Source organism: Dermochelys coriacea, chromosome 10 (assembly GCF_009764565.3).
Source record: "Dermochelys coriacea isolate rDerCor1 chromosome 10, rDerCor1.pri.v4, whole genome shotgun sequence".
In the NCBI taxonomy this organism is placed as follows: Eukaryota; Metazoa; Chordata; order Testudines; family Dermochelyidae; genus Dermochelys; species Dermochelys coriacea.
In genome coordinates, this window is record NC_050077.1 from 77,204,841 (window position 1) to 77,232,829 (window position 27,989).

General features: G+C 39.9%; 1 protein-coding gene across 1 annotated transcript in view; it reads right to left on the reverse strand.

Annotated features, from left to right (window-relative positions):
• Positions 1 to 26,780, reverse strand: part of TTC23 (tetratricopeptide repeat domain 23) — a 35,041-nt gene extending 8,261 nt beyond the window's left edge. The window contains 5 exon segments of the mRNA XM_043494686.1: positions 525 to 718; positions 13,786 to 13,921; positions 22,096 to 22,219; positions 23,576 to 23,781; positions 26,497 to 26,780. Coding sequence (XP_043350621.1) covers positions 525 to 718; positions 13,786 to 13,921; positions 22,096 to 22,219; positions 23,576 to 23,755 — 634 coding nt within the window. The 5' untranslated portion in view covers positions 23,756 to 23,781; positions 26,497 to 26,780.
• Positions 26,781 to 27,989: the final 1,209 nt, after the last annotated feature.

Consider the following 27,989-nt stretch of genomic DNA (forward strand, 5'->3'; position numbering starts at 1 on the left):
TTCCACCACACAGCCACTGGGTGTCACCTGTGTGTGTAAGTATCTAGCTCTTTACAAGTCTCTTAAGCTTTATCTTTCTTTGGGAAAAGTAACAAAACCAAAACCAAACCAGCCACCACCAGCTGTGTTGATGGTTTCAGATGTTCTTAGTAGTAATATAGGACCTGATACTGCAGGGTACTGAGTGTCTTTTTATAGGAGTTAAGGATTCTGATTGCCATTTGCAAGGTGCTTAGAACTTTACAGGATTAGGCTCAGAGTTAGTGTTTGTAAGCATCCCGGGCAATTTTCAGTGCTCTCCATGGTGGTTTAGATGCACAAATCCAATTATTATTAACAGGAGTTAGGTTTTTAATGTACTGCCTTGGCTGCTGACTGTGTACCATTTAATCCTTTAACGGGAACTAATGTCTTGATATTTTGAAAAAATACAGCAAAGACATGTATTTACTAATTGTGCATGAGCCTCATTAAGGTGATGATTTGCTTATCTATTAACCATGACATTTAGCAAAAAGCCTTACTTGAAACCTTCTTTATCTTTACAAGATGCTGGACTGCTGTTGCATGATCCCCAAGAACCCATGCTACTCCTGCCATTTTCTTGTGTACAGGAATACATTCCAGATTGCTTTCACCCTTACTCCTCTCAATATAGCTCAGAGCTTTTTGACAGCAGAGAATAGCATCTTCTGATCTTTTCTGACACTGGTATAATCTGAAAAGTAAAAGCAGGTTTTCTTTTAAATTGTATAGCTGTTAAAAAAACTCATGTGCCAGGAAGATGCTAAATAGGATGCATTTTATGTAACACAAACGTTACCTGTGTCTTAAGAAATTTAATCTCATTGCTAACTTTTTGTGCCAAAAACCCACAGTAGGGAAGAGTAATCTTGACACCAGAAAACAAGTGACTGTATATTTTCTTGTCGATGGCAAGTGACAAACATTTTCTGTATTCAAGTACTTAAAGTCTTAGGATACAATTCCATTGCCAGGAAGAGCAGTTCCATATGTGGAGTGAGTGATGAACAGGCACTAGCTATCCACAACAGAGAGGAGAATTTTTGCCCCTAAATTTTAATCATAAACTTCCTCTTCAATAAAATGCTAACGAATGTGTTGCCTAAAAATTAACAAATGTTTAATCTTGAAAAATGGAGATCTCTGATTTGCATCTTAACTTCCCTTTCTTCAACCTGCATTGTACACTGCAGTACAAAAGGAGAGAGTCTTACACAAATCATACTCTTAACATGTTTAGCAAACTGAAAGACAACACAATTGAAATGAACACCAGTTAATAACTTAGGGCCAGAATGTGGCTTTATCGGCCCATGCTGTATTAAGAGGGTCTATAGCGGGAAAAATATCAGCAGCAGTGGCTGAAGCACATGGCAGCATAGTACCTCCAGGGGCAATAGAGAAATGCAAAGAGATTTTGCCATCCCCTTTAAATGGTTACAGTGTGTGCTCCTTTCCAGTGTCGCTATAGAATGCCAACCAGTGCTAAAGGGCCATAGACATGTCTATGCTTATCTTGTGATATCCAACCTTGCTAGTGGGAGTACAAGCATCTGGATTGCAGCTGCCACCTGCACAGGTGGATGAGTCAGGCACAGAAAGCCTATCCCCTCCTTGCACAAATGTGCAAGAAAAGTCAAGAACCTCTGTACGAGGTCTGAATTAACTCTTTGTGAAAAGAAAATGTTTCTCACTATTCTAACTTATTGAAATCTTCTGGAAAATGCTTACCTAGAATAATATATTCACTAAATATACAGTTTTCCCTAAGAAATGACTTCTCCACAAAGATCTATAGCTATAGGTTTGAAATAAACAGAATTCATGGCAGATGGCTAATTAGCTGATTGAGCAAAGTGTCAAGCAAATGAAAAAGAACTGTAAAATAATTCATAAATCTAGAGTGAGCCAGTGGATATCTTACTCCCTTTGATCTTTTTCCCTAGATTATTTTAGCCTCCAGAACTTGCCAACTTTCAGGCTGCTTAAGCAAAGGAAAAAAGTATGCATTTTTCAACTCTTCTTATTTCCATAAAGCAACTGGGTCCTGCCAGGGGAGTAAAATACTGAATGAATAGCCCCTTTGTTTGCTGGATAGATTGCTAAAGTCATAGAAGAAAGAAAAAGCCAAATGCCATGATGACATCATCTTGGTAGTTCAATGTCCTGCCTGAAAACTATGAAGGAGAGGGGAGACTTGTATATGCTGAACAAATGAAAATGGGTCTTAAACATAGATCAGATGCTGTGCCAACATTTTATTATTATTTGTATGACAGTAACTTCTACAGCTCCCAGTGAAGAATCCCACTGCAGGGCGGGTTCCATTGCACATGTATGTAACAAAAAGAGGGACTTTTAAAGACAGTGTTTGTGGCTCCAAATAATAAGGTTACCTAAAACTTGAAATGCTAGAAAACAAATCCAAGTCCTTCTTCAGTGGCCACAGAGGGCTTCCTGCACGCAGATCTGGAGCCAGATGAACTGATCATGTGTGGATCTTTTGTTGCTCTTGGAGGTAGAGGTAAAGGAGTGTGTGCATGTGTGTGTGTGTGTGTGTGTGTTTTAAGACCACAGTCACGGGGTTGAAACAGCATCTGCAGAGCAATTCTGCAGCGTGAGATAGGGGAAGGATTCCTTTCCACCCTTCATCTACCTACCCAACCTAGATTCTCAGACTGGGTGCTAAACTGAGGAACTGGCTTTAAATTATGATTCCTCTCAACACTTACTCATGTGAGTACTCCTTATCTACTGACAGGTTTCAGAGTAGCAGCCGTGTAAGGCTGTATTCACAAAAAGAAAAGGAGTACTTGTGGCACCTTAGAGACTAACAAATTTATTTGAGCATAAGTCTCTAAGGTGCCACAAGTACTCCTTTTCTTTTTGCTTATCTACTGAGTGGTCCAATTGATTTCAGTGTGCACTAATCAGGGATTACTTGCATAATTAAGGGTTTGCAGGATCTGGCCCTTACATTATAAATGTCATTATCATTGCACTAGCTAGTAATCTTCTAGAGCTGATGGCCAAATAGGACACTTTTGGTAATGTTAACAAATGTACAGGGTAAAGAAATATATTTCAGGCATCAAATATTAAATGTGTGATCATACATTAAAAAAATGTAATACTTATTTAGATCCAAATTTTGATCCCACTGAAGTCAATGGGAATGTTGCCATTGACTTAAATTGGACAAGGATGCATCTCTGAATGAATTAAAATATATATTCCTATTATGACAAAATAAATAGGAAAGAAAAACATATTTTGAATTAGATTATTTTCTTGAGTTATCCAGAGAGATCCTCAGAAATTCATTGACGAATCATTAGTTTATTTAATCTGCCAAATCAAGTCCATGGAAATTGCAGCAGATGTAAAAGCCTAGTCTATGAACAATGCATTTCAAGCTACACAAAAGAACAGCAATTTTGTGATATTTAAATGGATATATTCTCCAGCAGCAAGCACAAACAATTTTACCACAGAACAAAATATTAAAGCTGGAAATGTTTTGTGTGTGATTATTTGATGGACCTCTATTTTCTTTAAGAATCAAAAGATAACATCAATGATCCAAAGTAAGGATTACAATAAAGTTGCAGCTGTAATGCCTTTACATCTTGTGTTGATAAGGTTGTCTCTAACGTGTAACTCTAGTTTATGGATTATTGATATAATGGTATGATGTTTGACATAAAAATTGGAGCACAGGAATCCAAGAAAATAATTTGAGACCATCCAACTATTTTTCCATCAAGTAAGTTAACAGATTTAATCTGAATTTGTTAACAAATAAAAGTCGTAGTCATTGTTTTTGGGACAAGACCTTCTAATCCAAATTCTAGCCCACAGATGAAGCTTTGCAGCTGCTGTTAACCCCTAAAAGTAGGATTGTCAAGAAGGGGAATCGGGGTGTGCTATGGTTTCCCTATGCCTCAGCTGCCATTTGCAACTAGTGAAAATTAGACTTGGTGCAAGGGACCGAAGGAAAGATGACATTAATCCCCTTTCTTTTTCTCTGATCCTGGGGCTGAGTAGGGGTCAAATTGGCCCCTGCTATAATGTACAGCAACCTAAGACTCACTCTAAATTATGCTGACTGGAATGGACCCTAGAGACAGCTTGGCTGCCCAAAGGATTGCCAGAGTTCATCACACTCTGGCGGAGTCTCCTTCTGTCTCCAATCATGTCCCCAATGCACCAAGGAATGCCCCCCAACTCCAGGGGGAAGGGAGTGGGTAGTGTAGAGCTGGCTATTCCAGTGCTACGTCACCCACGATTTCCCTACAACCAGGGAATTCCCAGTTGCCCTACTAGGCATGGACTTTACACTGTCATTGTGACAAAACTGGGAAGGAGTCAGGAACTTAAAAGAATGACAGGTTTCAGAGTAGCAGCCGTGTTAGTCTGTATTCGCAAAAAGAAAAGGAGTACTTGTGGCACTTTAGAGACTAACAAATTTTTTAGAGCAGAAGCTTTCGTGAGCTACAGCTCACTTCATCAGATGCATTTGGTGGAAAATACAGAGGGGAGATTGATATACACACACAGAGAACATGAAACAATGGGTTTTATCATACACACTGTAAGGAAAGTGATCACTTAAGATAAGCCATCACCAGCAGCGGGGCGGGGGGGGGGGGAAGGAGGAAAACCTTACATGGTGACAAGCAAGGTAGGCTATTTCCAGCAGTTAACAAGAATATCTGAGGAACAGTGGGGGATGGGGGGGGGGGGGAGAAATAACATGGGGAAATAGTTTTACTTTGTGTAATGACTCATCCATTCCCAGTCTCTATTCAAGCCTAAGTTAATTGTATCCAGTTTGCAAATTAATTCCAATTCAGCAGTCTCTCGTTGGAGTCTGTTTTTGAAGCTTTTTTGTTGAAGGATAGCCACTCTTAGGTCTGTAATCGAGTGACCAGAGAGATTGAAGTGTTCTCCAACTGGTTTTTGAATGTTATAATTCTTGACATCTGATTTGTGTCCATTCATTCTTTTACGTAGAGACTGTCCAGTTTGACCAATGTACATGGCAGAGGGGCATTGCTGGCACATGATGGCATATATCACATTGGTAGATGCGCAGGTGAACGAGCCTCTGATAGTGTGGCTGATGTGATTAGGCCCTGTGATGGTGTCCCCTGAATAGATATGTGGACAGAGTTGGCAACAGGCTTTGTTGCAAGGATAGGTTCCTGGGTTAGTGGTTCTGTTGTGTGGTGTGTGGTTGCTGGTGAGTATTTGCTTCAGGTTGGGGGGCTGTCTGTAAGCAAGGACTGGCCTGTCTCCCAAGATCTGTGAGAGTGATGGGTCGTCCTTCAGGATAGGTTGTAGATCCTTGATGATGCGTTGGAGAGGTTTTAGTTGGGGGCTGAAAGTGATTGCTAGTGGCATTCCGTTATTTTCTTTGTTGGGCCTGTCTTGTAGTAGGTGACTTCTGGGTACTCTTCTGGCTCTGTCAATCTGTTTCTTCACTTCAGCAGGTGGGTATTGTAGTTGTAGAAATGCATGATAGAGATCTTGTAGGTGTTTGTCTCTGTCTGAGGGGTTGGAGCAAATGCGGTTATATCGTAGAGCTTGGCTGTAGACAATGGATTGTGTGGTATGATCTGGATGAAAGCTAGAGGCATGTAGGTAGGAATAGAGGTCAGTAGGTTTCCGATATAGGGTGGTGTTTATGTGACCATCGCTTATTAGCACCATAGTGTCCAGGAAGTGGATCTCTTGTGTGGACTGGTCCAGGCTGAGGTTGATGGTGGGATGGAAATTGTTGAAATCATGGTGGAATTCCTCAAGGGCTTCAAATACTCACCAGCAACCACACACCATACAACAGAACCACTAACCCAGGAACCTATCCTTGCAACAAAGCCCGTTGCCAACTCTGTCCACATATCTATTCAGGGGACACCATCATAGGGCCTAATCACATCAGTCACACTATCAGAGGCTCGTTCACCTCCGCATTTACCAATGTGATATATGCCATCATGTGCCAGCAATGCCCCTCTGCCATGTACATTGGTCAAACTGGACAGTCTCTACGTAAAAGAATGAATGGACACAAATCAGACGTCAAGAATTATAACATTCAAAAACCAGTTGGAGAACACTTCAATCTCTCTGGTCACTCGATTACAGACCTAAGAGTGGCTATCCTTCAACAAAAAAGCTTCAAAAACAGACTCCAACAAGAGACTGCTGAATTGGAATTAATTTGCGAACTGGATACAATTAACTTAGGCTTGAATAGAGAGTGGGAATGGATGAGTCATTACACAAAGTAAAACTATTTCCCCATGGTATTTCTCCCCCCCCACCCCACCCCCCACTGTTCCTCAGATATTCTTGTTAACTGCTGGAAATAGCCTACCTTGCTTGTCACCATGAAAGGTTTTCCTCCTTTCCCCCCCCCTGCTGCTAGTGATGGCTTATCTTAAGTGATCACTCTCCTTACAGTGTGTATGATAAAACCCATTGTTTCATGTTCTCTGTGTGTGTATATCAATCTCCCCTTTGTATTTTCCACCAAATGCATCCGATGAAGTGAGCTGTAGCTCACGAAAGCTTCTGTTCTAATAAATTTGTTAGTCTCTAAGGTGCCACAAGTACGTCTTTTCTTTTTAAAAGAATGAGATATCCTGAGCAGACATTTGTGCAAGATATCAGCCTCTTGAGCACCTCCTTAGAAACTGCTCTGCCCAATTTCATTATCGCTTCTTCTTTTATCAGTTTTTCTCAAACTTTGGCTGCTTAACTTTCTACAAACTCACTGCTCAGAAATTAATTTAAAATACTTAATGAGAAGATGGTGCAACAGGAACAAATACAAATGTCCATTCAGTTCCATTCATTTTTTGCTCTTTAACCCCTTTACTGCTGCTTGAAAATTTGTGTTTTAACAGCAACAGAAGCTTCCTACAGTAAGTCCATTTAAAAAGATGGAATGTCTAGTAGTGTTTTAGGCTGTACCTGGTGTGTTATTCAGTGATGAAGCAGATAGGTAAAGCAGTCACTTGGAACAAATGCTGGAATGCAATTATAACCACCAGATGACTTCACCATAAAGGGCTAAATCTTGCAAGCCCTTTACACACAGATCTCTCACTGAGCTCTGGGAAAGAAGTCCACTATAGCCTAAATTTACTATAAGCAGGTTCTACTACATGCCTACATAACTCAAAGAGCTGTGTACACACCATACTTGTTTCCTTCACTATTTATATGCACAAGGTATGAAAAACAGCTCACCACCTGTCTGACTTCTGTCATAACGTAATCAGGCCCTGACATTAACACTGTCCTGATACGAACGGCAAAATAAAAAAAAGTTCAGTCTTATACAACCAAGATCTTAGGCAACTGAGTTGGAATAATTTTCACTGAAAATACACACTTGTAACTAAGTAGATGAAAATATGCAGATTCAGATATGTTATTTAAAAAAAAAAGAAAAGAAAAGAAACATTTACACTTACACTTCACTCTCCAGAGTATTATAGTCAAATCTGGGATGAACTATGGCAGCCAGATGGAAGACTGAACATTTTAGCTAAGGGTCTGGGCAAATTTACAAAAAGTGTATGGGATCTTTAATGTCCATATAGAGAAGACAGGGCTTCAGTTTTAATGTCTCATGCAAAATACACACAAAAGTGCATGGGGTCAATTTACCTCCTTCAGAAGAAGACTCAAGGGCTAAGATGCAAGAAAAAGAAAAGTCAAGAGAAAGTGTCAGGCAGTGACTGTGATTTCCAAATAATGCAGAAATGGGACAGAGATACATAGCAATGAATAAAAACTAAATAAGTTGGATGACCTGAAACAGAAGCAGCCTAAGGTGAATGTGAGTGAAATTTTTAGTCCTCTGCTGTCATATAAATAAGAAGTTTTGCTTTGATTGGATCCAATGCACAATCAAAAGTGCTTAGATAGTCCTCTAAAACTACTAGCTGGACAAGTATTGACCCTCTTCTGTAGATAAAACTCAAAGCAACTGCCCTGAAAAGAAAAGGGAGGCAGATCTTGGTCCAGGCAGAATGAAGAATAGAACTAGAGACAACCATTGTACAACCTCAATGACAGCAGAGGGCAGCAGTAAAAATATTACTGAGGTCATGTAAAAATAGACCAAAGAATGTGTCATGCCACTTGCAGCCTGAAATTAACAAACATCTACATGTGGTATCAATCTGATGCTTAACTTGTACTATTTCTTAGGTTAAAAGTGAGGGGAAAAGCTGTAGATAGAATTCTGAGCTGAGCACAAATGGTCTTAATTCAGGGAAACCTATCATGTTTAAGGAGTTTCATAACCTAAAATCTAAAAAGAAAGCAAAAAAAGAAAAGTTTTTAAATAAATGCATATGACAGGTAGCAAACAGAAGCAACGTGGACTCAATAAGGAATGATGTTGGTTTATGTGAAATGAGTTTGGTAGCTTTAATTGAGTTCCTAGCCAACCAGTGTCCACGTAGTAAAAATCCCAGTCTCAGTTGTTTACATTCTTCACGCTCTCTAAAGAGAGGCTAACAACTGGATAAGCCACAGAGACTGATTCTCTCACCCATAAGAGATAGGTTTCAGAGTAGCAGCCGTGTTAGTCTGTATTCGCAAAAAGAAAAGGAGTACTTGTGGCACCTTAGCGACTAACAAATTTATTTGAGCATAAGCTTTCATGAGCTACAGCTCACTGCATCTGATGAAGTGAGCTGTAGCTCACGAAAGCTTATGCTCAAACAAATTTGTTAGTCTCTAAGGTGCCACAAGTATTCCTTTCCTTAAGAGATAGTCCCTTTTTGAGATACTCTAGCTGGAGCAATGGGGAAGGGGTCGGGGGAGAGGAAGCTTGTTCTGCCTTTCCTGTACTTGCTCTGTGTATTAACAGTAGAATTTGGTCTCTAGGGATGTCAATCAGGCACCAGTCCTTGCACACTTAATATTAATATTACTGGGAACTGCGGTGAGCAAAGAGTGCAGTTCAGGTTAAAACTCTATGTCACCTGTTAGGCGATGAAGTGAGCTGTAGCTCACGAAAGCTTATGCTCTAATAAATTTGTTAGTCTCTAAGGTGCCACAAGTACTCCTTTTCTTTTTGCGAATACAGACTAACACGGCTGCTACTCTGAAATCTGTTAGGACTGTTCCCTTCGGACTACTAGTAGCTTCCACCACTTCCCCAGAGAGTCTATTCCATGGCCTACTTGATCTCACTTTCAGAAATTTTCCCTCAAATGGACACTTTGTTTTAAAAGCTACTCTTTTGAGCAAATGTTTTACCAAAACAAAAGGGCAAAATATGTCATTTTAATTCAAACTAGAGCATTTCAGATCTCTCATTAGAACAAGGAATTGAGACAAATCAAAGTGAAAGGGAGTCAATTAAAGTTTAATAAATTTGAGATAATTAAATAAAAGAACAATTTAAGCATAAAGGCAGATGTCACATAATGATTAACCACTGGAATATGGACACTAGGCATGCAAGGGCTCCATCTGCCTTCCAATTCTGGGTACTGTTTGGGAGGCAACAGCTGATTTAGCAAAGGCTTACGATTCAATGTAAACAGCATTGAAACCATTAGTTGTAATTTTGTCATGCTCAGCTAAGCAGGTTCTGCTGCACCAACATTATTTGCTAATGAGATAAGCTGATCATTGGGAAACAACACATAAGATGACTTATGCTCTTCAATTACATGGATCCTTTTCTGCACCCCAGCAAAAACACAGATTCTTTAGGGAAGTAACTCCTCTTGTAGTCCATAAGGCCAGTTTGCTAGCTTGCTATATTGCAGGGATTGGCAACCTTTGGCACGCAGCCCGCTAGGGTAAGCCCCCTGGCAGGCCGGGCCGGTTTGTTTACCTGCTGCGTCCATAGATTTGGCCAATCGCAGCTCCTACTGGCTGCGGTTCACCGCTCCAGGCCAATGGGGGCTGCGGGAAGCGGTGGCCAATGGGGGCTGCGATCAGCCAAACCTGCGGACACGGCAGGTAAACAAACCGGCCCGGCCCGCCAGGGGGCTTACCCTGATGGGCTGCATGCCAAAGGTTGCCGATCACTGTTACTTCTAAGCTGTGCATGTGTGCGCGCGCGTGCACACAGATCCTAAACGCCACACACAGTGAAACACAGCGCACACAAAAATTTGCACAGAAGCACAAAAATTTGAACAGAAGAAATTTTTTACACACATGGGCTGTCAAAAATTTGCACAGAAGAAATTTTTTGCACACATGGTGTGTCAAAAATTAGAGGGAACGTTGTTGTCGATTCCTGCTATATTGCATAATGTGTTTTCTTCATTGGTTTGATTGATTATATTGTTATTTTCTTGGGTTTTGTTGATGCTGAATTCCAGTATACGTCACTCATAATAGTTGGCTGTAACACAAAGAACCTACAGGCCTGTATTCTGTATGATTAGCTAGAGCAAGATAGCATAAGTGTTTGTAACCTTTGCCATAGATAAATGGCCTTCCGGTTACCCCTTTTGACTTTGGGGAACCAAACAAAGAACTGAATGTGTTTACCATAAGTCTGAAACAGACCGGTAACAGCTGGGTACACTGCAGAACATGGAAGTCATGATGTAGGCCAAAGGTAACGGTTTTGGGGATGAGATAATTGACACTAATACGTATGTATATATGTCATAATATGTTAGCCTGTAGAGTAAGTGTACCCGAAGATTTATTTGGGTGAGGAAATAAGATTTGGGCATGGTAGGTTGTGCCCTGATTAAAACAGTCCCAGAACCCTATAAGAGGGTAAACAACCATGCAGGGGAATCGCTCTTTCCTATCTTCTATCAAGCTATCAGCTCAACTTCGCAACATAGTTTAGCTACTCAACACTCGAACCTGATCCCTAGCAATTTGGGGAGCCTGGACCATCAAATTCATCGGGCAGGCCAGAGACAAGACTGGTCCTCTGACTCCAACTACCAGGTTTTCGGGGAAAAGGTGAGAGTATGCTAGTTTAAGTAGTCTTTTAGAACAGAGATGTTACCACCAGGGGCCATAGAATTGTATTACTTCTTTGTGGCTCTGTGTTTTATATCTTTTCTTATTCTTTCATTCATTTAATAAAGATCTTAATGTTTTGGTATTGTCCTCAGTGTAAGTGTCCTTGCCACACAACCCGAAGGTCTGCTCATGACATTGAACTCTCTGAGTTTTCTAACCCTGTAGCCTGAACTGGGACAAGAACCTAAATATCTTCTGGTCAGATTGTCGGCAAGCTGTAATAAACTAGCCCATAAATTCAGGTCAACACTCTTTATCTTGGTGTAAGTGAAGAATCAACCTACATATTTTTAATATAAAGGAAATTATAAAAAAGCAAAAGTTACCAGCTGTCCAAAATGTAGTTTTGCTGATTAACACCAGCTGAGGATTTTGCTTGTAACATATATGAAATGAGTTCATGAGAGCTGACAGTTTCTCAGACAATATTAAAGGTGCAACAGCAAACTATCCCAAGGTGATAGAAAGATAGGAAGAATAATAAAAGGTCAATACAGCTCGATACAGCTCTTTAATGACCTGAAAAATCAAAAAGAAATTCTACAAGAAGTGGAAATGTGAACCAATTGCTAAGGAGTACAAAAGAATAGCACAAGCACAAAGGGACAAAATAAGAAAGGCTAAGGCACAAAACAAGTTACACCTAGCAAGGGACAAAAAAGGCAATAAAAGGTTTTATAAATACATTAGGAACAAGAGAAAGATGAAGGAAACATAGGTCCTCTACCTAGTGGGGAAGGAAGGCTAATAATGGACAACATCAAGAATGGTGAGGTGTTTAATACCAATTTTGCTTCAGTCTTCATGAAAAAGAAATTATGACCAGATTAATATTAATAACAAGGAGGATGGAACACAAGCCAAAATAGGGAAAAGAATAAGTTAAAGAATATTTAGATATAGATATATTCAAGTTGGGAGAACCTAATAAAATTCACCCTAGGGTTCTTAAGAAACTAGCAGAAGCAATCTTGGAATCATTAACAATTATCTCTGAGAACTCATGGAGATCGGGTCAGGTCCCAAAGTACTGGAGAAGGGCAAACATAGTACTTATTTTTAAAAGGGGAGCAAAGAGGACCTGGGGAATTATAGAGCAGTCAGCCTAATTTTGATACCTGGGAAGTGTTTCAACAGGAGTAGTATCCACAATATTGGAGGGAAAAGGCTTATCCATCAAAGCTAGTGATTGTGGAGCCTCAAAAGATTCAAATTGTGCAGTTCATCTCTAAACTCAAAAGTTCAGATGAACTATCTGAATCCCCTGAATCTGCAAAATTGAGAACTACAAATCTTATGACAATAACAACAAAATCTTAAAACCATTATCACTACTTCATGTTTATATCTGACCCTATCTAAGCAAGACAGCATATAATGACTACAGAAGGCTTTACTGTTAGATTACAGAAGCCACTACCTGCAACTTTCCAAGCTTGTGCAACTATCCTGGAAACACAGTACCATACATCACTCAGGCATTTGACTGGGGCCATATTTAGCTCTGGCATAAGAATGTGCAATTCTAGTCAATGGAATTATGCCAATTTACTCCAGGGACAGAATTTAGCTCCAAGTCAAAAAATAGACTAGTTGGTGGAGCTCTACTCTCCAGGCCAGTGGTGACTGGAGAACACATAGGTCTTTCTCCTGCAAAGTTGCTGTACTTCGGTGCAAGTGTAATTGGTATGTATAGCCACAAATAAGATTACGCACTAAGAGGCGTAATGCTCTGCTCCAAGCAAAAGTAAGTCTCCAGCCCCCTCTCAAGAGCACAAGGTAAAAAGGAGGCAAGGTGTAGGCGGCGAGATGATTATTTCTTAGCAATAAACTCCCCTCATAGCCAGCCTCTTGCTATTAGACAGAAGTAACTTAGCAGCTACAAAGCAGCACTTTCCTTAATGCAGGATCAGGTTCCCAGCACTCCCTGTCCTGCTCATCACTTTTAACCTTGTGATTATAAAAGCAACATGTCACTTATGTGGTATGCAGGCTCAAGCCTTGAAAGATCAGCTGTCAAGCACAGATATATGATATATGTCACTGCACAGAGACTCTGGTGACATAAACAGAAGAGACCAGGATAGTTTCAAGCAAGAAAAAATTCCTAATCTCATCTTTCAACAGTGTTGCTACTGTAACCAAAACAACAGATGGAATAGGATTCAGGGCAAAAGATCATGGAGGCTGCAGGGCCTTTCAGCCAATGATTTCACACTGCTGAGTCACTGCTTTGGCAGGGCTTCAAGGGAAGAAGTAACTTCATCATAAACCTATGACTGATTGCTTAGGGAAGACCATGCTTAAAGCCCATCCAGACTGAATGGGACACCATAACATCATTTAAAAAGGGGTAGGTGGTGGTGGGCCAGTGATATAGCTGTAGGATGTGGGAGAATTTCAAATCCCTGTTTTGGCAAGAAATGGATGGAGCAGTTCACATAATTCCATAGCGACCCCTGTGGTAATTAAGAAGCAGTATGGATGGTCTCTGAAGGGAGTCATATACATTCATCTTTGCCTTAAAAGTAGAGAGTAAATTGTAAAACTAGTAGTAGGACCTCCCCCTTAGTGAATGTACGAAACGGCAGATTTATAAAACCACTTTCAAATCCTCTATTGTATACATATGTTATTTATATTTTATTTATTAATTATCTAAATTTGTTAGTGTTACACTGGATTTTAAAAAAAGTATTTAATTACAGAATCCAAACTTACTGTGCCAACGACAACTCAACTGCTGCTTTGATTTCCATCCATTTGTCCTGTGGCATGTGATCACTTTGTAGTAGTTCCTCTGAAAGTTACTGAGCTTTTATTAAATTTCTCTCTGAATCTTTCAATCTGAGTAATGCTAAGGATAACTGCACTCACTTCATGCAGGTTATGAAAAGAATTGGCATACTTTGGAAAATCAGAAAAAAGATATAGGGTTTTTTGTGATTTAATTTGTATAATACGAGATGCTGCAAATTAAGAATTTCAAGTGTTCTGCAAATGTTTGTTTTTGAAAAATACAATGCATTTGAGCATCTCTTTTAAAATATCCAGACATCCACATAAACTCAAAACAACTTAAAAGTTGACTCAAAATGCAAGCCTTTCTAAAACTAATTTCTTTTGAGTTACTATAGCCTTCTGAAAGGGAGAAAACTTTCAGTGAGGGTGCAACAGTGTTAAAATATATAGTGAAATGTTGTCCCTTACCTAGTGGGCAGAAGTTGGAGAAAAGGCAGGATTCATGACTTCTGATTCCGACTATGTTTTGCCATGCAACTTTGCGTGACCTTTGAAAATAAACTGAACCAATCTGTGTCTGTTTACCCCTCTGTCAGACTGGTTGCTCAACTTAACAGAGCGTTATGAGGTTTAATTAATGTCTAAAAAACTTTGTTTTATAATTAATAGAAATCTCCGTTCTGGGTGACCAATCTCAGTTCCATTTGTTGAGTTTTTGTCACTGTGGATGCACCCATATTCATGACCATGAGTGGGTACAAATGTTCTATCATATCTCTGCTTTCCCTAGCTACTTTGTTCTTATAAAAAGAGAAAGGAAATAGACAAGAATTTGTTCTCTGAAAAGACAGAGAGTAAGAATCTTGTCCCCTTCCATACTTTATTGCTCACAACAGTGAGAAGAGGCACGGTATGACATAATGTGTGTGAGGACAACAAATCCAGCACTTTTGGTAGGCTGTCAGTGGATCTCTTAATTATGAAGCTTCCAGACAGTGTCAGAGTGCCACAATCTTAACAATTCTTTACTCTCATGGAGGGGGCAGAAATACCTTATTTCTTCCACCCACATTTTGCTTTAGGCCTTATGAATGGCCTAACCACCTCCAATCTCCTGGCTAAAGACTTTGATTTTGTTTTGAGCTCTCACTGTACATTTCAATCTGTGGGATCTGCTGTCTACTATGTACACCGGACCCTCGCTAGAACGCGGGATTTGGGATCCATGCGCGGTACCGCGTTAAAATGAATTCCAATTAAAGTAATTAAATTTGGGATTCATGGCCGCGACCGCATTACATGCGAATTTGTGCTATATAGACGCGTGTTCTAGCAAGGGTCCGGTGTACCTATCCAGTTTGTATTTTGGACCTAGGTTTCATTTCTCAGATACTTGTAACGATAGGACTTAAGTGACAATAACAGAAGTGATGTAACTGCTGTTATTTAAACAACGATGGAAAAGATGCAGGCCGCTCCCTGGAGATTAAGGTCCATCCTGGCAAGAGATGTTATTAAGAGTTATTAACCACTCTAAAAAATACTGTTATTGGCATTACAACATGACTATGGGGGGCCATATGCTTTTTTTAAGGGTAATGAGGTTCCAATTGGATGTTTCAATAGACAATTCTAGAAAATAACAATGTATATTTGTCAGGTGTTCATATCATTTCAATAGGTCCAATCTATTGATCTGAAATAAACTTCTAGAACCAATTGCAAGTAACAAATAAAACTGAGAAAGGATATTTGTGAAGAGCAGTTCATGATCTTCCTAATGTATGACAAATGGCAACTGAGCATTTAAGAATGTCCATTCTTTGTTCAGAATCAGAAGCAGGGATAGGTGAGCTGGCAAGAAGAACTTCTTTGGCTTTTTCTGCATGTTGCTTTGCTTGTAGTGAAAATCCTGTGAACATAAATAAGAAAAAAAAGTCTTCTGTGGGTGATTCAGCTTTTAGATTCTCATGAGGAAAATGTAACTACTTCCACACGTATGCTGAAGATTACGATGTTTCCTTCTCCTGTCGGAAGGCTTTGGCTTAATTTAATATAGAAAGTATATTCAGGTTTTCCAGCAAGAGGCAGAGATAAGACAAGAGATTTGGGCAACAACAATGGGATTACATTCAGTCTACCTGAAAAATCAAGATTCATGGCTGTAAAAACCAAAATATATTCAATTTTTTATCCTCACAGATCCATTACTGAAGTCCTCTGATGCAAGCCAAAATTTCTTTTTAAAGATAAAGGAAACAGACTGCATGATGGAATTGGAAAACTCAAGCTAATTTCAGTTAACGCAAACAACTGGTCAAAAGAGTTGCCAATGTTTCTTATTTAGTAAACAGTCTATTGCAAATGTAACTAAAAACAAAATCCTAAAATGCTTTCATTGGTTTTATTTTAATAATAATATAATAAAGCAGATTTATACAGTATCGTTTGGATGCCTTAAAGTGCTCTACAGAACTACAGACTATGGAGCTGACCTTGCAAGGTACAGGGATCCATCCCAGTTTCCACTGAAAGATGAGGGAGTATAACACCTTGCAGAATTGCATCCAGTGTATTTAGAGGGATCATTTTACCCATCACTGAAATGTATTCACACATGTTCTGTAAGTAGAGAAATAAAGAACACTGTAGCCACTTGAAACCGACTGGGTGAATTTTGTCCAAGTTGGACCTTAACCAGGACATGGAGGATAACACCCCGGTTCTTAAGAGAAGTGCTATGAGAATTTATTCATTTACTGAATTTTTTCAAACAAAAAGGAGAAATAATTCAGAGGAACAAGTGCAAAAACCATGGCAAGATACAAATAAATCATCTCAAAAAGAGGAGACAACAGAAATACTAATCAGGACCTGGTCATGGGATTTCAGTGAGTACTTGGGACTTCAGTTTACATCTAATCTAAAAGCTGGCACCGCACAGCACAACACCTATTAATACCATGCTTTGCCCTTGTTTTCATAGGGATTTGGAGATAAGAGAGAGTGACATTTAATGAAACACCAACACCACTTCTTGCAGCTCCTTAAAGATCTCTCATTCAAGTAGTGACCTGGCCAAACGCTCATCAACATTACTGCGTATTGTGATATACATAATTATAAAGATTCTTATGCATGCTTAGACATTGTAAGTCTTGTTCACTGATTAACTTGACATGTCCAATTTGTTATCTTATTCAACTGATGTTAGAGTAACACAATGTAAAATCATAGACATGGCAAGGAATACTGTTTGTTAAGGAATACAGACAACAACAACCCCACAATTCCCATGATCCCATGCCTCTCCCCAGGCTTTTATATTTAACTGAAAAGCAAGTTTAATTCTGAAGATTCCTAGGCATTCAAGCATGGATGGAACCTGAAAAGTTTTCTCGTGTTTGTGAAGAACACATTGCAGGAGACAGATCACCACACACATATTTGTAAAGTTACTTGGAAATTCGTAAGGGATAAAGTAAATAGTTATCTTGGACATAGCTGGTTTCAGAGTAGCAGCTGTGTTAGTCTGTATTCGCAAAAGAAAAGGAGTACTTGTGGCACCTTAGAGACTAACAAATTTATTTGAGCATAAGCTAACGTGAGCTACAGCTCACTTCATCGGATGCATTCGGTGGAAAATTAGGTGGGGAGATTTATATACACACGCAGAGAACATGAAACAATGGGTTTTATCATACGCACTGTAAGGAGAGTGATCACTTAAGATGAGCTATTACCAGCAGGAAGGAGGCGGGAAAGGAGGAGAACCTTTTATGGTGATAATCAAGGTGGGCCATTTCCAGCAGTTAACAAGAACGTCTGAGGAACAGTGGAGGGTGGGGTGGGGTGGGGGGAGAAATAACATAGGGAAATAGTTTTAATTTATGTAATTACCCATCCACTCCCAGTCTCTACTCAAGCCTAAGTTAATTGTATCCAGTTTGCAAATTAATTCCAATTCAGCAGTCTCTCGTTGAAGTCTGTTTTTGAAGTTTTTTTGTTGAAGGATAGCCACTCTCAGGTCTGTAATCGTGTGACCGGAGAGATTGACGTGTTCTCCAACTGGTTTTTGAATGTTAGAATTCTTGATGTCTGATTTGTGTCCATTCATTCTTTTATGTAGAGACTGTCCAGTTTGGCCAATGTACATGGCAGAGGGGCATTGCTGGCACATGATGGCATATATCACATTGGTAGATGCGCAGGTGAACGAGCCTCTGATAGTGTGACTGATGTGATTAGGCCCTATGATGGTGTCCCCTGAATAGATATGTGGACAGAGTTGGCAACAGGCTTTGTTGCAAGGATAGGTTCCTGAATTACAGAGTAGCAGCCGTGTTAGTCTGTATTCGCAAAAAGAAAAGCAGTACTTGTGGCACCTTAGAGACTAACAAATTTATTAGAGCATAAGCTTTCGTGAGCTACAGCTCACTTCATCACTTCACTGCATCCGATGAAGTGAGCTGTAGCTCACGAAAGCTTATGCTCTAATAAATTTGTTAGTCTCTAAGGTGCCACAAGTACTGCTTTTCTTTTTGTTCGTGGGTTAGTGGTTCTGTTGTGGGGTGTGTGGTTGCTGATGAGTATTTGCTTCAGGTTGGGGGGCTGTCTGTAAGCAAGGACTGGCCTGTCTCCCAAAATCTGTGAGAATGATGGGTCGTCCTTCAGGATAGGTTGTAGATCCTTGATGATGCGTTGGAGAGGTTTTAGCTGGGGGCTGAAGGTGATGGCTAGTAGCGTTCTGTTATTTTCTTTGTTGGGCCTGTCCTGTAATAGGTGACTTCTGGGTACTCTTCTGGCTCTGTCAATCTGTTTCTTCACTTCAGCAGGTGGGTACTGTAGCTGTAAGAATGCATGATAGAGATCTTGTAGGTGTTTGTCTCTGTTTGAGGGGTTGGAGCAAATGCAGTTATATCGTAGAGCTTGGCTGTAGACAATGGATCGTGTGGTGTGATCTGGATGAAAGCTAGAGGCATGTAGGTAGGAATAGCGGTCAGTACTCTCATAAAGAACCAACCTTCCACACAAACTTCCTTGTGGCTGGACTTTACAAAAACTAGACAAGCCATCTACAACACGCACTTTGCTTCTCTACAAAAGAAAAAGGACACTAAACTCTAGAAACTACTACATGCCACAAGGGGCCACAACAGTGGTTCCCTTAACCCACCCAGCAATATTGTTAATCTGTCCAACTATACTCTTAGCCCAGCAGAAAAATCTGTCCTATCTCGGGGCCTCTCCTTTTGCCCCTCCAGACCCACGAACATGATACAGTTCTGTGGTGACCTAGAATCCTATTTTCGATGTCTCCGACTCAAGGAATATTTCCAACGCACCTCTAACCAAACGTATTAACCCACAGGGACCTTCCTACCAACACTACAAAAAGAAGGATTCTGGGTGGACTCCTTCTGAAGGTCGAAATAACAGACTGGACTTCTACATAGAGTGCTTCCGCTGACGTGCACGGGCTGAAATTGTGGAAAAGCAGCATCGCTTGCCCCATAACCTCAGCCATGCAGAACACAATGCCATCCACAGCCTCAGAAACAACTCTGACATCATAATCAAAAAGGCTGACAAAGGAGGTGCTGTTGTCATCATGAATAGGTCGGAATATGAACAAGAGGCTACTAGGCAGCTCTCCAACACTACTTTCTACAAGCCATTACCCTCTGATCCCACTGAGGGTTACCAAAAGAAACTACACCATTTGCTCAAGAAATTCCCTGAAAAAGCACAAGAACAAATCCACACAGACACACCCCTGGAAACCCGACCTGGGGTATTCTATCTGCTATCCAAGATCCATAAACCTGGAAATCCTGGATGCCCCATCATCTCAGGCATTGGCACCCTGACAGCAGGATTGTCTGGCTATGTGGACTCCCTCCTCAGGCCCTACACTACCAGCACTCCCAGCTATCTTCGAGACACCACTGACTTCCTGAGGAAACTACAATCCATCGGTGATCTTCCTAAAAATACCATCCTAGCCACTATGGATGTAGAAGCCCTCTACACCAACATTCCACACAAAGATGGACTACAAGCCGTCAGGAACAGTATCCCCGATACTGTCACGGTTAACCTGGTGGCTGAACTTTGTGACTTTGTCCTCACCCATAACTATTTCACATTTGGGGACAATGTATACCTTCAAATCAGTGGCATTGTGATGGGTACCCGCATGGCCCCACAGTATGCCAACATTTTTATGGCTGACTTAGAACAGCGCTTCCTCAGCTCTCGTCCCCTAATGCCCCTACTCTACTTGCATACATTGATGACATCTTCATCATCTGGACCCATGGAAAAGAAGCTCTTGAGGAATTCCACCATGATTTCAACAATTTCCATCCCACCATCAACCTCAGCCTGGACCAGTCCACACAAGATATCCACTTCCTGGACACTACGGTGCTAATAAGCGATGGTCACATAAACACCACCCTATATCGGAAACCTACTGACCGCTATTCCTACCTACATGCCTCTAGCTTTCATCCAGATCATACCACACAATCCATTGTCTACAGCCAAGGGCTACGATATAACCGCATTTGCTCCAACCCCTCAGACAGAGACAAACACCTACAAGATCTCTGTCATGCATTCTTACAACTACAATACCCACCTGCTGAAGTGAAGAAACAGATTGACAGAGCCAGAAGAGTACCCAGAAGTCACCTACTACAGGACACTACAACGGACCATCACCTTCAGCCCCCAACTAAAACCTCTCCAACGCATCATCAAGGATCTACAACCTATCCTGAAGGACGACCCATCACTCTCACAGATCTTGGGAGACAGGCCAGTCCTTGCTTACAGACAGCCCCCCAACCTGAAGCAAATACTCATCAGCAACCACACACCACACAACAGAACCACTAACCCAGGAACCTATCCTTGCAACAAAGCCCATTGCCAACTCCGTCCACATATCTATTCAGGGGACACCTTCATAGTGCCTTATCACATCAGCCACACTATCAGAGGCTCGTTCATCTGCGCATCTACCAATGTGATATATGCCATCATGTGCCAGCAATGCCCCTCTGCCATGTACATTGGTCAAACAGGACAGCCTCTATGTAAAAGAATGAATGGACACAAATCAGACATCAAGAATTATAACATTCAAAAACCAGTCGGAGAACACTTCAGTCTCTCCGGTCACACAATTACAGACCTAAGAGTGGCTATCCTTCAACAAAAAAACTTCAAAAACAGACTTCAACGAGAGACTGCTGAATTGGAATTAATTTGCAAACTGAATACAATTAACTTAGGCTTGAATAGAGACTGGGAGTGGATGGGTCATTACATAAAGTAAAACTATTTCCCCATGTTATTTCTCCCCCCACCCCACCCACCACTGTTCCTCAGACTTTCTTGTCAATTGCTGGAAATGGCCCACCTTGATTATCACCATAAAAGGTTCTCCTCCTTTCCTCCCTCCTTCCTGCTGGTAATAGCTCATCTTAAGTGATCACTCTCCTTACAGTGTGTATGATAAAACCCATGTTCTCTGTGTGTGTATATAAATCTCCCCACTGTATTTTCCACTGAATGCATCTGATGAAGTGAGCTGTAGCTGACGAAAGCTTATGCTCAAATAAATTTGTTAGTCTCTAAGGTGCCACAAGTACTCCTTTTCTTTTTTGGACTTAGCTGAAACTGAACGTGTATGAACCATACATATTCAAAAACATTTTCAAAAAGGAAATGCCACAGTCAGGATTACTTTAACAATCACAGTTTTCACAGATGTCCCAGATTTGGTCTCAAAAATTCCCCATTATAACTCCTTTAATAAGCCTATTTTCTTCTTAGGATCTTCACATTTTGGGAGGATGAAAAGTTGTTATTGTTGAGTATTCTTTCCAAATGATTTTACCTTAGTGTGATAAATTCTGAAGCTTCATACCCCTTCTCTTTTCAACACAGTATTTCTGCTATGAAAATTCTTTGGCACACATGCTTTGGAAAATTCTTTAGTTACAGAAGATTCCAGAGGGAAAAGAAGATATACTAACAGCTTTAGCCAGAAAATCAGCGTGTTCTTTAGCTTGTCCTTTTATTTCTTTTTAAATTAAAATGGCTTTTCTTCTGTTTCATTGACTTGATAAACATGAACCCTCCTTTTGAAAAAAAGGTCTATAAAAGCTCAGGGCAAAATCTTGCAATCCTTGCTGAAGTCATTGGAAGCTTTGACTATGAAAGAACTGGAGGATATGATCCTAAAATAGTGAGCTCTGAATTTTGTAAACTCACCTTTAAGCTGGCGGTATCCCTGAGCCAAATTAACAGGGGCTTCTGCCATTTTCCAGTGATGGCCTCCATAGCAAATTCTTGCCAGAGCTATACACCTCCTGAGATCCGAGAGGGCTTGATTATACTAACAGAAAAAGAACACTCTGTTGTTTAAGAAGCCTAAATTACAGGGAACCTGAATTGCACAGGTGCTGATTTCCTTCAGGTCCCATTGAATTCAAATGGAGCTGTTGGTGTGCAGCACTTCTCAATATGAAGCCCAGACTGACAATGTTCAAACCGAACCCGTATTGTGACTATTTCAGTATCTGGGTGCTGAATTCTCTGTTTGTCTGAAAGTGGAGTATAATATTCCATTCACATTCTACATTAATCAAAAGACTCAGTTATTCTGAATTCTAATTAGTCTGGCAATATGTGGCTAATGTGAGGTCAAATAATAGCAAATGTTTGAAAGGTGAACACAGTGGAAGACACAAAGGAAGAGGATTATCAGTTGTATGCTAATTGATAATCTTATGTTTTATTAGTAACATAGGTAAGGAATTGTAAAGAAGTTTTTTTAAATGATTTTTTTAACCTCATGGTGTTCCTTTAACAAATTGTACAACTGTAACCTTTAGACTGGTAAATGGTAAAAGTAACTAGAACACACCCAACAATGAGTTTTAACAAAACAGAAACATTTCAGCTAAAACGGTACTGTTGCAATCTCCTCTCACTTGTACCAGAATTACACCAGTGTAACTCTGTGTCAGTTAAATTACTCCTGATAGACACGAGTGCAAATAAGAGAATAATCGAGGTAATAGTTTATTTTGATTAACAAGGCTTTTATCATCATGTCATTCAGCATCTTTAAACTTGGCACCTTGGTTTTCTGATTCTCTACCTGAATATTACCAAACGATCCTCAAAAAAGTCATGCCTATAACACCTTTAAGCTAACACTGTATCCCAAAAAGAAAACGAGTACTTGTGGCACCTTAGAGACTAACAAATTTATTAGAGCATAAGCTTTCGTGAGCTACAGCTCACTTCATCGGATGCATTTGGTGGAAAAAATGCATCCCAAGTCATTTAATTATTTTGGGCTCAGTCATTCTACCAGTAAAGTCAATGGCAAAACCCTAGAGAGCGTTAGGCATTTCTAATGACCAGGGGTAGGATATTTAAAAATGCTCAGCATTGGGTTAACTCGTCTCTCATTCAAGCAGACAGGAGTTTTACCATTGACCTCAATGGAAGCGGAGTTAGATCATTGCTGGGTGCTTCTCAAAATCCCACCCTTGATCCCAACTACTGTACTATACTTCCATGAGCACCTAATACCTCACTCATCATTACTTCTTGACCTGAAAATTACCATTACCACTGAAATCCGGACACTACACTGCTCAAGTCAAATGTACAGCGTTTGCCTTTGTTGCTGTGAAAGCAAGTGATTTGATACAAAGTATTTCAAATACAGCTCTCTTACTTCATGACAGCTGCTATGCATCTTTGCCTTTTGTTCACACTGCAGAAGCTTCTGCTCTGGAGGCTATAGTAGTTTCTCTTCTGAAGATCTGTTTTGGAGCTTTCTTCTGATTCTAGCATTAAGGGCAGCAGCAGAGCCATCAGTGTGGCTAGAGATTCGGGCTTCTGGAGCTTCCTGCATTCTCCTGTCTATATCCTTTTTTGATCCTGTAATTTAACTACATTCACATTTGCTAAAAGCAGAGCAATTTATTGAAGATTTTTCAATACCTTATAGCAGTGGTTCTCAACCAGGGATCCGGGGCCCCTAGGGGGCCGTGAGCAGGTTTCCGAGTCTGCCAAGCTCAGACTTTTTGGGCCCCATGACAGAAAGCCGAAGCCCCGCTGCGTGGGGCTGTAGCTCGGGGCCCCGAGCCCTGCCACCCAGGGCTGAAGTTGAAGCCTGAGTAACTTAGCTTCACTGGGCCCTCTGTGACATGAGGCCCCGGGGCAGTTGCCCTGCTTGCTACCCACTAATGCTGGTCCTGGGTTTTATATGCAGAAAAACAGTTGCTGTGGCATAAGTGGCCATGGAGTTTTTATAGCATATTGGAGGGGGCTCAGAAAGAAAAAGGTTGAGAACCCCTGCCTTATAGCTTTCTGGGCTCACACATCCTATGGCTCCCAGGTAGGCCTTGGTTATGTAGAGTATGTTATTATAAATTATTAGTCAAATAATAAAATACAATATTTTTGCACAACTTTATACAGAATAAGTACCATTACAATACAATCTTCAGGCTTGGCTTGAGTTATCAATAAGACCTACAAAACATGCCTCATTTCAGGTAAACAGGCTCTGTAGTATAAATAATTACCATATCTAATAAATAATAATAGTAATAACAAGCGCTGATATAGCACTTTTCATCAGTACAGTAGCTCTCAATGCACTTTGCTATCTTTAAATATCTACTTTGAATATCAGTTGTCTATGAAGACATAGTGAAAATTATTTTGTCACAGCAACATTTTTTTCCTGTAGAATATGATGTAAATTCATTATTATCTTTTACATACAGGGTATTAGTTACTGACATAAATATTCATTAAAAATGATTCTGGGTGGGAATTTCAAAAGTAGTCAATACAGGCCTAACTTTGCTCCCTTAAAGCAATGGTAATGTTATCAGTGGGAGCAGGGTCTGACCAATCCTGAATGTTTTGGAAAATCCCACCAACAATCTATTTCTCTTGATGCTAGAGAATTTAGTAATGTCATGGCATAAGAGCAAGTAGCAGAGATGCAACTATTGGAAACTAGGTAAAGACATGCAATTTTTCTGTTGCATTTCTTATGATATAAAGACTTCTCTAATGAAAATGTGGACATTTCTAATAGTTACTGACTGTATGCTTTTATTAACTCTACAGCATGTTTCTGTTTTCGGAGGTCCCAGCAACTAATAGGGAGATAACCTCTGCAATCCCAATAATATTCCACTTATGCATCTTTTCCCAGACCTGAAACGTTACTTTCAGAAAAAACAATTTCCAAAACCAGCATTCCAGTTTTTATCTATTTTGATGAAGTTTATGAAGCATATACTCAGTGACATAAAATTACTTGGCATATTATTCTGTGTGGAATGTACGTGTCCACTGGCTACCTGCTTGTAGGTTAATCATTTTGTTAAAAATGAAAACCTATATAAGAAATGAAATATCATTAAAAAAAGGCAACTATAAAACTCAATCCTGCAAGGTGCTGAGCACTGCCAGAGAGATGCTAATTGCCATCAACTCCTCGTTAAATCCCATTGGAATTTGAGAGCATTCAGCACTTCTCAAGACTGGGTGTTATTGAATAAAAATATCTATGTGTACAGCTTTCAAAAGGAAGTCTTATTTAATAAAACATTAATTTTCACTTGTAATATACTCTGCTAGCATAGCATCATTTCTTGATAACATCACTACAGGCTTCTTTAGACTATGCCTGTTACATCACACTATTATTCCAATCTGAAACAGATAATATTTGCTTTATTTTACCCTGGTTTTCCCTACTCTCAAAATTTATGCATTCCCTCCTGGCATGCTGTGACCAGTGCCATAAAAAAGCTGCATGTGAAAAGAGAAGAAAACACAACAAAGAAAGAGAGAAAGGGAAGAAGACTGAAATGTCCCAGTGCGATTATACTTTCCATCCTTTTTTAAAATAAATGTGGATCACATGAGCAGGATATTCTGTAAAAGACATTTCCATTTTTAATGTTGAAAAATTAACTATTCTCTCAAAGTGGCACGACTGTGCATGCTTTCAATACCCACTAAATAATCTGTATTCCTAATTTCCTGTAGCAATCATTTTTTAAATACCGGTAACTGATTTGTTAGAAGGATTAAAGGCAGATTTTTGAGACCGAAGAAACACACAGCCAATGGGACGTCTATTCAGCAGGGGGAAGGATGGAACAGTGTAGGGACAATCCCAAATTTAAAATAAGGCTCTGATGCTGTGTAACTACCTTGATTAGTTGGGAAAAGAGCGAATGTCTGTTATATATTTTCCCTCCTGAGCATGAGGGAAAAGGAAGATAGGAAGAAGATGAAAGGGAAAAGGAAAAATTGAGGGGATGTTCCCCAAGAATAATTTTACTGAGGATTCACAAAATTGTTCAACTAGCCCTTAAGAGAATATCTGTTTTGCTGTACCTCCCAACTTCCTGGGTTAGTCATAAGCACAACCCATTTTGCTAAGGATGATTGAGATATTCCTTCAATTAATGTATTTAATTCATCATTACTCTTCTTAAAATTCATACTGACTTTCTGTTCACATTCATTAGGTAACTACTCTCCAGTAACATGAATAAGAAAGCCAACATACTCTCTCAAAGGAAAAATGCACTTGAGAGTGTAAATTAATTATCCGCTTACAATCTTTTTTGAGTAGTCTTAGTTTCTCACCTCAGTTCCATTCAAACACGTAATGCTGCTGTTAAGTTGCACTTTCAACATCAGTGTAAATCTTTAGCCTTGTGTACATTTATTTATACAGTATGTTAATCACAAAGAAGTCAAAATTCATGGCATCATGAAAAATCTCTTTCATGCTTCTCACAAAGTAGCCTGATATCTACAAAGCTCAGAATAGGATGGGTGACAGATAAAAAGACCAACCAATTAGAATCAGAGATTATACTCTAGACTTGCCAATCATGAGAGGAGGAATATTTGTGGCACCTTAGAGACTAACAAATTTATTTGAGCATAAGCTTTCGTGAGCTACAGCTCACTTCATCGGATGCACTGCTGTAGCTCACAAAAGCTTATACTCAAATAAATTTGTTAGTCTGTAAGGTGCCACAAGTACTCCTTTTCTTTTTTGCGAATACAGACTAACACGGCTGCTACTCTGAAACCTGTTAATCATGAGAGGATAACCAATCCATGGAAGTTTAGGGAGTGTTGCTATAGGTATATCCCTTCTCTTAAAGAAACAGGGCACCTTTTAGAAGGCTCTTAACCCTGCAATGTTAAATATTCTGAATATGAGTAAAATGCTACCATAAGAATTCTGAATACATCACATGTATCTACAAATGTATCAGAAAAAATAAGACCTTATTCTAAACTAGGAGTTAAGGCTGTGATGTCAGCACATCTTAACACAGGCTAAGAAACACACTTTAAGTCTAGTCTAGACAAAGCACACTACCTTTAACACAGGCTAAACTGGCTGAGTTAAAGTCTGGGGTCCCTCCAGACTTTAACTCCACAAGTTTAACATGATTTAAAACACACTGGTCAACACATTTGCTAACACATGGTAGCACCAAACCTTATTCCTAGCCCAGACAAGGCCTAACATAGCTTCACAAAGAGCCCAATGATGCAAGTTTCTCTAAAGTTCTCATCAGTGGGAAAAAATTTTGTTTTGACTCATGGAAATCAAGGAGACAAGATTTAATAAGGGAATGCAACAGTGAATGTTTTCAGGAACATACAGTATGTAGGGCAGTAAATTGCAATTAAAGGCTGATACCATTTTAGACAGTCTCCTGTTATTTATACTGCAATTGCAGGCAAAATGTGCTAGGTGCAGTACAACCACATAGGAAGGCAGTCTCTGTCCGGAAAAGCTTAACTTCAGGATGAAAGCAATATATGAAGAAAGGTGGAAAAAAGATACAACATTCATGCATTGTTTTATTATTTTCATGGCTGACTCCAAAGTGCCCCTAGCCCTCCCAATTATTAGTGCCTAGCTTCTTGAAAGCATAGCAGCAGAAATGGGTCTGGAGGAGGGATACCAAGGAGAAGACCAAAGCCTTGTAGTACAACCCAAGGCTGTCACTGGAGGGCTATGGGAAAGAAAGCACACATGACTATGAGAGGCAGATAAATAAATGGAGCATCAAGGCTGGTGT